The 14,468-nt window shown below is 36.0% G+C and overlaps 1 protein-coding gene across 1 annotated transcript; it reads left to right on the top strand.

Annotated features, from left to right (window-relative positions):
- The first annotated feature begins 7,710 nt into the window (after positions 1-7,710).
- LOC143598313 (N-acylphosphatidylethanolamine synthase-like) lies at positions 7,711-13,534 on the top strand. Its single transcript, XM_077076554.1, has 4 exons — positions 7,711-7,822; positions 7,930-7,995; positions 8,177-8,316; positions 12,754-13,534. The coding sequence occupies exons 1-4, from the start codon at positions 7,711-7,713 to the stop codon at positions 13,033-13,035; spliced, it is 600 nt and encodes a 199-aa protein (XP_076932669.1). The 3' UTR covers positions 13,036-13,534.
- Positions 13,535-14,468: the final 934 nt, after the last annotated feature.

The following is a 14,468-nucleotide window of genomic DNA, read 5'->3' as shown; positions in this document are numbered from 1 at the left end:
CTATGCGTAGATGATAACATGATTAACAACATGATACATGAAAAAAGATCATACAACTCTAGTTATAAATATGTACACATTATACTATAAAATCATAAACATGAAAAGTGTAATAAATTATAGAAAAAACAATACAAAATGCATATATATCTTTATGTATCAAACTTAAAGAAGAAAAAAGATTACAAAAAAAAAATTATAGAAAATGATTTACAAATAAGAATAAAAAATCTTACACATTTTGGTCTCCGCAAGTTCAACCATCATCCTCCCATGAAAGACCCATCCCTTCATTACTCTACACCTTCATATATTCAACGTTGAAATAACATACATTGGGGTCAAGTTGATGTCAACTAAGTTATTATTAAAGTATTCACATTCCATTATTTATATTTATTCATATAATTTAACTAAAAATAAACTTTAATAATAAATTTGTTCAACTTAAAAAATCTCCACGTCCCATTTTATATAATTATTTTTTTTTCCTGAATGGACTTTGCATCGCTGACAGATCACTGACCACTCGATCATCTACATTTGCCGATTATGGAACTTTGGATTGCAAGGTTGGCATGTTCATGAAGGGAAGCTTGTACATAGGTTATTCACAAAATAATTACAAGTTCACTTCTAATCAATTAAATAGTATACTTTGATGGAAAACTGGATTTAATAGGAAAACTATGCATTATAAGTAAATAACAGTCTTAACTAATGAGTTGGCTGCTGACGGTCTCATTTTTTAACATGTTTGTTCCCAATGATCTTTGACTAACACAATCTTAACCCCGTTAGTCTTCGGTCGTCGAAAAATGTTTTTTGCCGAAAAAATCTTTTTAGGCAGAAAACTCAACATTTTCTTTCCAAACCTCTTTGCAACCTTATATCGAATCTTTAGAAACCTTTTTCTAGTAAAAACCCCCTATTATCAAAGGTTGTTAGAACCCTATAACCACCGTTGGAGTCAACGACAGTATAAGAAGATAGTTGCACAAGCTTTGTGATGGTGATGGGCGGCGGTTTGAGGCAAACCCGAGAAGCACCCAACCACTTAGACGAAGAACTAGGGTTTCCACGACAGGGACGAGAGATTGTTCGTCGGTTTAATCGGTTGAAAATCAGGAAAATCCCTAACACATAGAAGGTTTCCAGCAACAATGGTGGTGGCGGATGCTAGTGGTTATAGTGTTCAGGTGGTGGTGTGCAAGTGGTAGTATTCAGGTAGTGGTAGTGTTTAGGGATGAGATCGGGACCGCACCCGCACCTATACTCGTTCATGTACTTTGGGTACGGTACTCCCCTTTGGTACCCCTTTGTTCTTTTTATAAATCTCCACTAAATTATGTATCGCTAACGGAACGGTATCGGCGATCAATTATCTATAATACCAAAACCGTAATACCACAACCGAAACCGTAATACCGCAACCGAAACCGTAATACCGCAACCAAAACATAATACCAAAACTAAAAATGAAATAAATCAACCATAATATAAAATCCATTCAAAATCAAGTAATGAATACAAAACATGCAAGGTATCAATTTTTTTTTTATCAAAATGTTTAAAACAAAATTAACTTATACAAAGAAAGTCAACATTCATTTAAATTTCGCTAGTCATATTTCCATTTTCCCTTTCTTTGTTTATTGCTTCATCAATTTTTATAGAAAAACAAGAGAGAAAGTTAATACATGTTATTTAATGATATACATAATTACACAAATATTAAATAAGAATACACAAATACACAATATATGAATATACACATATAGATTGAAATGAACTTATTCAACTAATATATATTATGTTTGAAAATCCCGCTTGAAAGTTAAGCAATTAGTGTTGGAAACATAATAAAAGCCACTACATATTCTAAACGGGTACCAGTACCCGTACCCAAAAGTACCCATACCTATAATCAGTAAATTTGGGTACCCATACCCGTACCCAATAGACACGTACGGGTGCAGGTACGGGTACAAGTACGGATATTGAACACGTATGGGTATGGGTATTCGGGAAACAAATCTCATCCCTAGTTGAGTTTACCAGAGAAAAAAGTTGGGTTTTCCAGCAAAAACCTTTTTCCAGTGACTAGAGACTAATATGGTTAAGCTTCCGTTTGTCACGACTCGTTGGAAACATATATGTTAAAAGATGAGACCGTTATCAGCCAACCTGTTAGTTAGGATTGTTATTTATCATTAGTCTAAAGTCGGGATTAGTTAAATCCAATTTTCTACTTATAATCAATATTTACAAGTATTTATCTTCAAAAAATATATGCGAGTGAAGTTTTTATAATATATGGAGTGGTTTAGGGTGTTGTGAGTGGATGAGAAAGAAATATAGTGATTTTTCTGTATATTTGAAAAGCTACTGTTCATAGCTATATAACTTTTTAATATAGTTTGAAAGTGGTTGTAGTGATGAATAAGAAAAAGCAATGATAAAGGTATGTGAATGCTCAATTTTCACTAAATCTCTAATATGCTTTAGTATAATTTTGAATTTGAAGATAGGAAAATGAATGTGAATGCTCTAAGGGATGAAAAGTGAGTTTCTTTAAACTTTTAATCAATCTTTACATATATTTTAAAGATATAGAACATTATAAAGAATAATATGTGAATGCTCTCGTGGCTAAAGCCTAAAACTTATATCTTGAGCATTGATAAAAAATGCTAATTTGTTAAACTTTTAAGTGTTTGTTAAGCTTGTATAATGATTATATATTAACTAGGTAGCGTCTATGGACACACATTATGCTGGTATTAGCTAGGTCCGTACCTGTACATGTAATAAACCCAAAATACAAATTAGTAAACATCTAGAATAGTAGAATAGTAGTGATACACGTATAGCATATGATATATTTTTACAAATTTAAAACAACGTTTCTTCGGTCGGTAAAACACATTCGTTGCATTTGGTCGATATCAACTATGTTTTTTACATTTCGGAACTAAACCCAAAAAATATTTCCGTCAAGCCATCTGTCACACCCTCAAAATCCACTAACGGAGTTTTACCGTCAGAGGGTGTGAACTAACAGGATCGTAGTCATTAGTGATATCAAACACCATTATTAAAGTCTTTTAAAAACAACCAAAGACATACAAGTCTCAAGTAAAGTGCGGAAGCGTAAACTGTAAAGTAAATTGTTGCGTCACACAGGACGACTTAAAGCAACAGTTGTCATGATAATTAAAAGAAATTTAAATCATAAGTGTATAGTGAATGCATTCCCTAAACCGCTCGTCCGCCTTGGTTACCTGAGATAAACATACTAAAAGTGTCAACACAGAGTTGGTAAGTTCACAGATTTTAGTAAATTAAGCGTTGCATTTTAGCATTACCAGATAGTGTTATGTCAATATATATTAATAGGTAGCTAACCTATCAAGCATGTATTACTAAGTGTTCGACACCGAAGCTGACTGTTTATACGATTGCCTTGCCACCATGTCAACCACGACCATGGTAATGTGTTGGACAAAATTACACCCACTCGACCTACAGTCGAGTTTAGAGTTGGGTGGGGTTTGTCAAACCCAGTAGTACTACTCAACACTGACTCGCTATTATCCAATATTAACCGGTTTGATTGTTCAGAAGGACTTATTTGGTTTGTTGCCACTTAGGGGGGAGGGGTGGTGGATGTGATGGCATCACTCATCACACACCTCACCCAATCAAATGGTGCCACATCACCAACCCCAAATCCATCACATGTGATGGTTTTTTACTAGGGGTGGTGTGGTGTGGTGGTGTGTGATGGAATTTTTTTGTTTTGGTTTTTACCTTTAGTCTTCAACACTCACACACACACATATGCATATATACACCCACCAAACCCAGATACATATACATACACTCACCATCACCACCGTCTACCAATTCCCCCAAATTCTCACAAACCCTAATCTCACCACCACCACCACCACCAATGCCCGAATCCGAGTCCGAGATCCAACCCGCCAATTCATCCTCCGGTGACGAAGCCGGACACTCATCCGACGGATCCGAATCCGACCCACCACCTCCACCACCACCACCTTCCGATCAACCCGACCCGACTCCCACCAAACCCAGATCCAAAACCCCAATTCAATCCACCAACTTCCATATCGCAATGGTCAATTTTTCCTCGAGAACCCCACCATCACCCTCCATCACTTGCGTGATGGCCATCACTCAACACTGCCATCATGCGCGTGATAGCCCACCAGCGGCGGTGTTGAGTGGTGCCATCACGCGTGATGGATCTCTTTCACGCGGTGCCCCGTCCCCCCTTAGTCTTACAAGTGATATATATAGACTAACAAAATCTAAAGCGTTGGAGTAAGTTATCTCCCCCTAATAAAAGCGTTAAAGAGTAAAAGGGGCCGTGAAACTCACTTTTTGCGAAGTTATCAAAATCCGGGAAAAGCGTGCATAAGAGAAATCCTCGCTAGTGCTCTAAAACAAAAACGAGATTTTCTTAGTGTTTTGAACCACGAGTGAGTCTCTAGACTCGACACGTAAAATTTATGCATGAGATGTGTTCGTGTTACGTTTGTGAAACTAGTGCGACTCGACAAACACGTTGGTGATAAACTACGGGTGTGATTAAGTATATTGTTAAGTGTTACTACGATACATTATCAATAAAACATCTATCACAAGGGCAAATACGTCAAACATATTGCAAATATCGATCAAACAATCACTTTTCATGTTTAATTCAAGAATTCAACAGCTAAGTTACCAAGACAGAATTTAGCATGTCAAGATTACTCTATTTCACTAATCATAACATGTAGATAAAATCACCAAAATTTATCACAGAAGTACACGTGATTTAGGTTCCTAAAAATATTTTTTATTATATTTTTATTACATACGGTTTTATCACAAGAATCAAAATAATACTATAAGTACACAACAATCATTATCATGCGCAACAAAACATTCTTTACTATTCCCTTTACATTGCTAATCCAATTAATGCAAGGCCAATTGGGTTAGATTCCACACTCAAATTATTAACTTCCATAAGTGGAATCAACTCAATTGGTCTTGTCATTTGTGAGATATGCTATTTACAAAACAGCCTATAAGAAGGCTTCCAGAATCTGACTTGCGCAACAGATTTCTAAATTAATAAAAACTGGCTTCCACACGTCCAAAAATTACAAACTTGGACTAATTTAGAAACTAGACTCGACCTACTACATCATAAAATCAATAATCACTTCAAAACATATCATTAACATCAAGTTACAGCCATTTTAACATGCAATTATGATTCTGTCCAGTATCAGTTTTCACCAAAACTTCAACAAACTACTAATCTATGAACAATTAACCATGCATGCAACTCTAACTCATAAATAATCAATCTTTAACGTTTAGGGTTTATGATTAATATGCTTAATGATGCAAATAATTGATAAAATAGATTAGATAGGGTGTTTAATTTACCTAGCTAGCAACCTTGGATCTTCAAACAACTTGTGGTTAATCTTGTATGCATGTGTGTGTGTTCGGTCGATCAAAGAGAGGGGGGAAGGGGCTGCCATCGCAAGGGGAGAGGGAGAGAGGGGAAAGGATTAGGGTTTGTGTAATAACTTGTTTAAGTAATTAATCAAGTTACAATTCATCCCCTAACTTTCTAGTCGACTCGTGTGTGGTTAGGTGAAACTCCGAAATACTATTTGTGTAATGATTTTCACATTCAATTTAAACTCTAATTAAATGCAATGAGGAATGCGTTAACTGGAATGACATGCTTCATGTGGTCTTGCGTTTGAATTAACGGAGTTCGGGTTAACGGAGTTAACCTGAAATTGACGAGTGTCACACCATCATCATTAAAAAAAGGAATATTGGTTTTTATTGGTCCCAACTATCCCATGTTGGTCGATGTCGGTCCTAACTTTCATTTTGGCTTTCAACAGTCCCAACTTTCACCTTCGTTTCTTCCACCAGTCCACGGCTAACTGAGCAGTAACTCCGTTAACTCATTGTTGACATGTCCATCCTAGTTGTCAAAAAGCTATGACATGAAAGCCTACGTGGAGATTAATTTTGTTTATGTACTTTATACTTAACAATTTCACACTTCAAAATCCCCAATTTTCTATAAAGCCCTAATCACATTCTAACCATCAAAATGCCCAACTCATCATCTTCATCATCAACTAAACATCTTCATTGAGCCTTCATCATCAACCCCCGTCACCGGAGTCAAGCACCTCACCTGAATATCGACTCAATTCTACATTTGCCATCGCTGTCGCTGCTGCTTAACCGCCGTCGCCACCACGAGAACACCTCCAGTTTATGAAAATTTCGACCACCGCGCTCCGTCCACCGACTTCGTACGCCACCACCTCAACGCCCATGTTTAGTAATCAGGGAAGTATTTCAACATATGAACACTTTTACTCTTCCAGTTAGACTTTTTAGTGAGAGTTGAAGCTTCAAATTATTGTTCTCTTCTTCCAACACAATGTAGAATGTGATTAGGGTTTGATAGAGAATTGAGGATTTTGAAGTGTGAATGAACGATTGGAGACTTGTGAAATTGTTAAGTATAAAGAACATAAACATACCTAATCCACGTACGCTGCCATGTCATAGCTTTTTGATAACTAGGGTGGACATGTCAGCAAGGAGTTAATGGAGTTACTACTCAGTTAGTCGCGGACTGATGGAAGAAAAGAAGGTGAAAGTGGGGACCATTGCTAGCCAAAATGAAAGTTGGGACCGACATCGACCACAATTAGATAGTTGAGACCAATAAAAACCAATATTCCTTAAAAAAACATTGGCGTTATAACGGCGACTCGATTTGAATTCTATCAATATCAATTATGTTCATTACGTGTATGAGAACTAAACTTAAAATATCATTTTGTCATATTAAAAAAAACAAATAAAAAATAATTAAGAAAACCTAATACAACAATCAATACATAGATGAATAACTAAAAAAAGACAAAAAAAAAACTACTACAATTGGGACTTGAATTTGGGATTAATAATATATTAAGATTTATAAAGCATTCCAACAACTATTAAACCATCTCAACATTTTGAATAAATCTTGAAAGTAATTACATAAATTGTCAAAGTCATAACCTTAAAAAACTAGGGAAAAGTTGAAAACACTATTTATAAAATAGTAACTAAGTTTCAGATTTATTCCAATTAAGTCACTCATATTTTGTTTTATCTCAATCAGGTCACTCAATTTTTAGTTTGTCTCAAACAGGTCACTTAAATTTCAATTTTTATTAAAAGAGAAGGACAACTACTAAAAAATTATCTGATAAAAAATAAAAAAAATGTTGATTTTAATGAGATTTAGGATTCAAGCACACAGGCCTTCTTGTTCTTCATCTTCTTCCCACAAATGATGACAACCTTGTGAGATTTGACGAATTATGGGTGGTCGTAAAATGGAGTGGGCGAGCGAATCACCTGGGCGGGTTACCGCGGAAGACGGTGATAATGGCGGTGGGAGCATTCGCGAAGGCGGTGGCCATTCTTCTCAACTCCACTTCCGTTGACACTCTCCACTTTGTCAGATCCAGACCAAACGGAACCCCTCTCATCACAGTTAGCAATCACATGTCCACGTCAGTCACTTAATTATTAACTTACTTTCAATCATTTCCCCAAATTCATTAGGTCTATGTTGCAGGTTGGATGATGTGGGGGTTTAAAGGCTTTCCCACCTATAATGCGGACCTCCAACGATGGGTACTATCCGCTGAAGACATTTGCTTCAAAAATATGCTGCTTTCTTATTTTTTCAGGCTTGGTCTGTGAGAGTCCTAACACTTGTTAATTACCTACTTTTTTTTTATAATAATTGTGATTTCCTGTTATTTTCTTGACTGTAATCATGCTTCACCTTTACAACTGCAGGCAAATGCATTCCAATTACTAGGGGTGGTGGCATTTATCAGGAACACATGACAGAAGCTCTTGAGAATGGGTATTTTTATCTATATTACTGCATTTCTTTCCACAGTTCTTGAGGTCATTCTTAGATATTTACACACACACACACACAAACCTTAGTCTATCCAATTTTACTTTACAAAAAGTAATGCGCTGTACCTTTTAGGTCATTTTCATCACCGTCTTGACTCTTTAATCTGTTTGTTTTGACAGCTACATACGTTTCCTCAAGGAAAAGTCTACCAAGAAGATGAACCAATAAAACGATTGAAGTGGGGAACTGCTAGTCTCATTGCCCGTGCCCCTGTAACCCCAATAGTCTTGCCAATTGTTCATCATGGTTTCCAGAAGGTAACTCTCTCTCTCTCTCTCTCCACCTTGGTTTAAAAAAGCGTTTGACGAGGAGAGGCATTTTGGTCCAAAAAACTGAAGCGCAAGGCGAGAGCTTCACGTATGTGAGGCGCTCAATACAAAAAATACTAAAAATTAGTTATACATGACATAATCTACATGCTAATCTATCATAAATGCTATCATAAAGATAAAACATATTTATAAAACTAAACATGAATACTTTGTACGTAGTTTAAACATAATAAAAACATACTTGAAAGTTGCAAAGCATTCTTAAAAAACGAGCTGATTAAATATAACAAAATGTATTAGACAAGCATTTAATAATAAAAGAAAGTATAAATGTATAGTAAAAAAGAATAATGAAGAAAACATACGTCTTGAGTCATAAAAAGATGTGTAATAATTAGGAGAAGATAAGCTTGAACCGATTAAAACGGTGGGAGTAATAATTGGGAGCAGATAAACTTTGAATATGAAAATTAAAGAGTGATTTGAGTTGAAGATAGAATGGTAAATATATCTTATATGGCTAGTAATGTTTTACAAATGGGCCCCAACGTTAATATTTTAAGCAGATGGGCCCAAGAGGTTACATTTTTAATTTTTTAGACTGCATCATATGAAGCGTCGACTCAAATGCCTCACGTATCACCCCATGATGCGCAACTTCATGGCGCCGCATGTTTTTTCTCGCCTCATGTAAATAAGGCGTTTTTCACAACGCCTCGAGCGCCTCACGCCTGAGGTGTGCCTTTTTAAACCAAGCTCTGTACATATATATATATATATATATATGACAATAATATACACATTTGGTTTGACGAACTAACTAGGTTATAGAAGATGATATTTTATTTGGCTATTACCAGGGGTGACAAAATGCGTATTGTCTAATTGGCTAAAATGGTTTACTTTTTAGGGGGGATTAAGCTAGGTTGGGTGGACATGCGACACTTGTTCTCTCTCTCTCTCTCTCTATATATATATATATATATATATTATGTATGTGTGTGCGTGTATACATAAATTTAGAATAAAAATGAGTTAAATATCAATTATGATTACAGTTCACAAAAACTATTAATATTGATCCATATGTTAACTAAAATAATTTATAAATATGTAAGCACTTGATTATGCTTTGCTCCAAACTTGTAAATGTAAAAAAAAGGACCAGTGATAGGGTTTGATAAATTATGATTGTGATTAATTGAGTTTAGAGAATAGAATAAGGAAAACAAGGACCGAACGATTGTCTTACGAAAACATAAAAGGAAAAGTTACAAGAAATTCCAGGGCCTAGCCCTCTCACTGCATATCCAGTAGCCATGGCAATACCATCTTAAACATAAACACACTCTCCTCTCCCTGTTAGTTATTCATACCTATTTATAGTAATATAAGTTGCACTTACCCCCTCCCAAAATAGACAAATGACATTTAGACTAGACCTAGATCATGATTTCTATCATTATTCCCCATATCAAAACAGTCTTGCCCTAAAGAATGGGAATGAATAATTGACTTGCCAACCAAGTGGAGGCTTTCCCGAGAGCGTTTTCAGGTGGTCGACCATGCCCATGCACCACCCGCAAATGATATGATCCAACAATTTATCCAACAACAGTACTAGCATTCCTGTACCGCCAATGAATACCTGGTAGTTTTGTATGAAAGAAAGTTCCAACCAACGCAAACGCGCCAAAAGACAGAACCTGGTCAGCATGAGTGGTCCAAAGCTGAGAATTTCGCACGAAGAATCTGTCAGAATATCTGTTGGAATATCTTCCCTGAACCGAAGAAATGAAGCTAACATGCCCATAGAGGGATTGTGAAGAGTGACATTAGGACCAAAGAGCACAGGTACCGTACCTCCTTTCCATCCAAGGCGTCTATCGCCAATTTTGAACGTGGACACCACTGGCGTAAATTGCTGTTGAAGCACGGCGAACATGTGAGGCTGCTTAGACACTAACGCAGGCCCTAGGAATTCCGCAAAACCACGAAGGCGACCAGCAATTTGTGTGAGAATAACCGGAATGGATTTGAAATCAGCTCGCACAATCGAAGCAAAACAGGAAAACTCAGTCAGAGAGGCTGGATTCTGAGCGAGAACTGGGCATTCAAGAGTGGAATCAACACACCACACTCAATGAGATAAGCCAAGACTTGTGGGGATCTGGTGCACTGTCTGTGATTGAATTAAAGTCGCCATGAATTCCAATGGCAATCATAATGGTGAAGACAGAAACGGAGTGACATGCTGAACGTCCCTATAAAATGGGCTCAGATATGGAGATTATCGGCCCACAACAATTTTCTGCTTCACATTGTGGCCCACCGCTCACCCATGTACCGGAGTGCAAAGCCCACCGAAGGTTATCCACCCACCGAAGGTTTTCCGATATGGCCCAATTATCACCTATCAACCCAATTTTGGCCTGGTCGGTTGATTTTTTTTGTCAGATCTGAGTAGGACGGCAATTACCTGAGCCAGGGACGAAGATCCAGAATAAGAACTAATCAGTCACATATTAACAGTGGCAAACACATCGGATTGTGGAGTATTGTTCGGATTTTCAGTTTTTGGTGTAACCATGGCAATGCCATCTTAAACATATACATACTCTTCTCTCCCTATTAGTTATTGATACCTATTTATAATAATATAAGTTTCTCTTAACCCCTCTCAAAATAGACAAATGGCATTTAGACTAGAACTAGAGCATGATTCCTATCATAAACGTTAAAAAAAGTCTTTTGAAGCCAAGGGTCTTGATGGTAGCAGCCTCTCAATCCTCTGGGATAGAACCATAGAGGTAAGGTTTGCCTCTATCACGCTGTTCCCTGTAGCTTACTGCTATTACTATTCTCCTTTCTCAAAAACAAGGGACCTTAAACAAAGTTAAAAGATTACTTCGTTGTTGATAGTTATTTACTAGTTAATACTGGGTACATTTGTTTGTTGTTATACTTTGGATGACTTTTAAGCTGCTTGGATGATTTGATCTATATTTGTAGCTATATTTCCTTTTACAGTTGGCAATTAGTTAGAATTTAAACTGATCCATTTTCATGCAAGTGGATTTGTAACGAAGATATAGTAATATATATATGCTTGATATTGAGGTTTAGCCTTCATTGTATAAAGAAAATGCTACCTAAATAAGAAATTAAGTGGATTTGTTATGAAGATATGGTAATATATCTAACACTCCTTTGTAAGTTGGAGCAAAGATGTCAATCATGCCCAACTTGTTATAAAATATTCATTTGTGTTTGTCACGACGACAATCAACTTCAATGTGTCTCAGGAGTCATGAAAGGCTTGGTTCTTGGCTATATGAATGGTTAACTAGCTATCCCAATTAAGCCTAATCAAGTTGTCTGTTGGTGTACTTCCAACTTATTTCACGTGACACATGTGCCATAACTCCGTATGTTGACTCTTAACACTTGATCAGAAAACAATGTGTTTCTTCTTACATTTCCATGAGTCTAGATTACCTCTGAAAAATATACAATATCATGTAGCTGATCTTCTTTCTATAGGGAGACTTTGAACATATGGCATTTGAACCACCAAAGGAAATGTCATCATAGTGAGCTATATAAGCGTGAGAATAGCCATTTGCAATCTATTGGTCTTTCAACCAACAATCAAGATTAAGTTTTTTGTAATGAAAACGTCCATTTGCAACCCCAATCTTGCAGGAAATTGTTCCAAGTCCATAGTATGATTTAAATGTAGGGCATCCATCTTCTCCTGCACTGCTGTAAATCATCCTGAGTGATTAAGTGCCTCAACCATAATCAGCTGTATGAACCAAATTGTTCTAGTGGTGGTTTATTCTTTCAACACTGCCATTATGTTGTATGTACACACATGATTTATGTTCAACACCACGCTCAGATAAGATTTTTGTGAAATTATAAGAGATGTATTCTTTTGCATTCTTAAGACCCAGATTTTTTAGTGGAGACTGAACATAAGCACAAAAGACATGAAAAGCTGAAAACATTTATCATGTATTTGAGCAAGAAACCGATGTTGCATGAGAAAAATCATCAAAATAAAATATGTAACTATTAGCAGTAGTAACTGAAAACTAACTAAATATATGATTTGGACACCATAGCTTTGCTACCCGAGATTGCGATAGACCTTAACAAAAACTTTTATGACAATTAAAGCAATGGGTGCAGGTGTTGTCTTTTACCCCACTAACCTCCACACACACACACACACACACACACACAATGTTCTTGACCCATCCGTTTAACTGAAATGGGCTGGCAAGTGAACAACCAAAAATGCTAACTGATCAATTGAAGTTAGGCATACACATCAGGATGACTCTTTTCTTTCCCCCAGATAAAAGTCACACCAAACTTCATCAAATTAATGCTGGTAAATAAATTCGTTTACAGGTGATGCCCGAAAAATATATGTTTGGCAGGCGACCTCTGGTACCCTTATGGAACAAGGACATAAAGATTGTTGTTGGTGAGCCAATAGAATTTGACATTGCCAAGTTAAAACAGACGGCTATATCCACATCCAGAAATTCATCTTCATTCCCAAACGAGGGTTGGCCGCCTTTGGGGCCATTGGATGAGGCAGCACAAAAATGTCTCTACATCGACATATCAGAACGTATTCGATCTGTCTTGGAAAAGTTAAGAGTTATTAGCATTAATCCAAAGGTATGAAATCTTTTTATCTTTGGAGCCCATTTTGTTGTGTTTGATTAGCTAGTCAGTTAAATCATACATCATATTATAGGAAATTTGTTTATTTTTTTATTCAATAAGCCAGCCAACGTGTATGGCCCAACCGAGACTTAGTTTTGAGGGCAATTTGTAATTTGTTCACATGTGAATGCACAATATGAACCATATTGGTGTCATGGGTAAGTCTTCAATGTACCTAGATCTGACCCCATGCTTGTAATCTCATTATGGTCTGGTTCATGGTGATTGTTGGTCAGTTACAGTGGCCCATACATTTAGCCAAATCAAAATTGGAACTTTTAAGGATCATCATACTCACAAGTGCCTTATTTAATATAATAATAATATGCTTGTAATGTTATTTTGGTTGATAGTATTTAATTGGTATCTACCTGCTCATTGTGTGACTACAATAAGATCATGTGTTATTAACTTGTTATTATTGCTATATGTCGTGTATTGGACACATAAAACCAACTAGTGGCTCAGTTTGACCGGTTATTGGTCTGGTTTTTGTGATATATTGTTTTATACCTCTCAAGTGAATTGTTTGTTATTCTCCCAACTGACATGAAACTGGTGTGAACAATTGACTTATCTATCGTCAAATTATAGTTTTCTCATAGATTTGTGATTAATTTTTCTTTGTTTTTATTTTTTACTAATAGAGGTATTTTGTCTGAAAATCAAAACATGCGAATTAATATGTTACTGCTTGGAATTTTCGGTTCATGCTAGAAGTTACATATTTGGACGCTTCTGATTCTAATCTTTCTAATTATGTTCTCACATAGTGTTACAAGCTTTTAACTATTCAAGTTTCAATAATTTGGTTTTGGTTTACAAATATTAAAACCGTTAAAACCTTTGATAACGGTTTGACTCTCGATATGATTTAAAAACTACTTGAACCAGGTTATGAGTGACTAAAACCAACTATAGATCCGTACAGTGCTACCTAGATATCGAAACCATATCGTTCTAATCTATTTTGGAATTAGTTAATGATCTTTAAACACAACACGTGTTACTTAATATATTTTTTGACCTTCTCAATTCGTTATTGCTTGACTTTTACTGTGTTTATTTGTAATGTATAAGTAGGTGTCATATCATCCGCTTTTGAGTGTTAGACAAATAAAGTTACCAACACAACGATTTTCCTTTTATACTTTAAGCATGATCTCCTATAGCACCAATGGAAACTGTGATTGCATATACTTTCTATACTGCATATTATCTTAATTTTAAAGGTGAAATTGGCTGGCAATGTAAAACCAACAATGTTATTTAATCCAGATGTCTGCATTTGAAATTAAATAGTGTTTTTGTAAACCCCAAAACGAATATTTTTAATCTATATATTCTTGTTTGTTCTTCGCTCTTATTTGATGCCCATTATTGAACGGGCG

This window comes from Bidens hawaiensis, unplaced genomic scaffold, assembly GCF_021521415.1.
Source record: "Bidens hawaiensis isolate Kalapana, Puna unplaced genomic scaffold, B.hawaiensis_p1.1 tig00049937_1, whole genome shotgun sequence".
NCBI classification, from domain to species: Eukaryota; Viridiplantae; Streptophyta; class Magnoliopsida; order Asterales; family Asteraceae; genus Bidens; species Bidens hawaiensis.
Note: the sequence above shows the minus strand (reverse complement) of the source record. Positions and strands in the feature narration are given on the sequence as shown.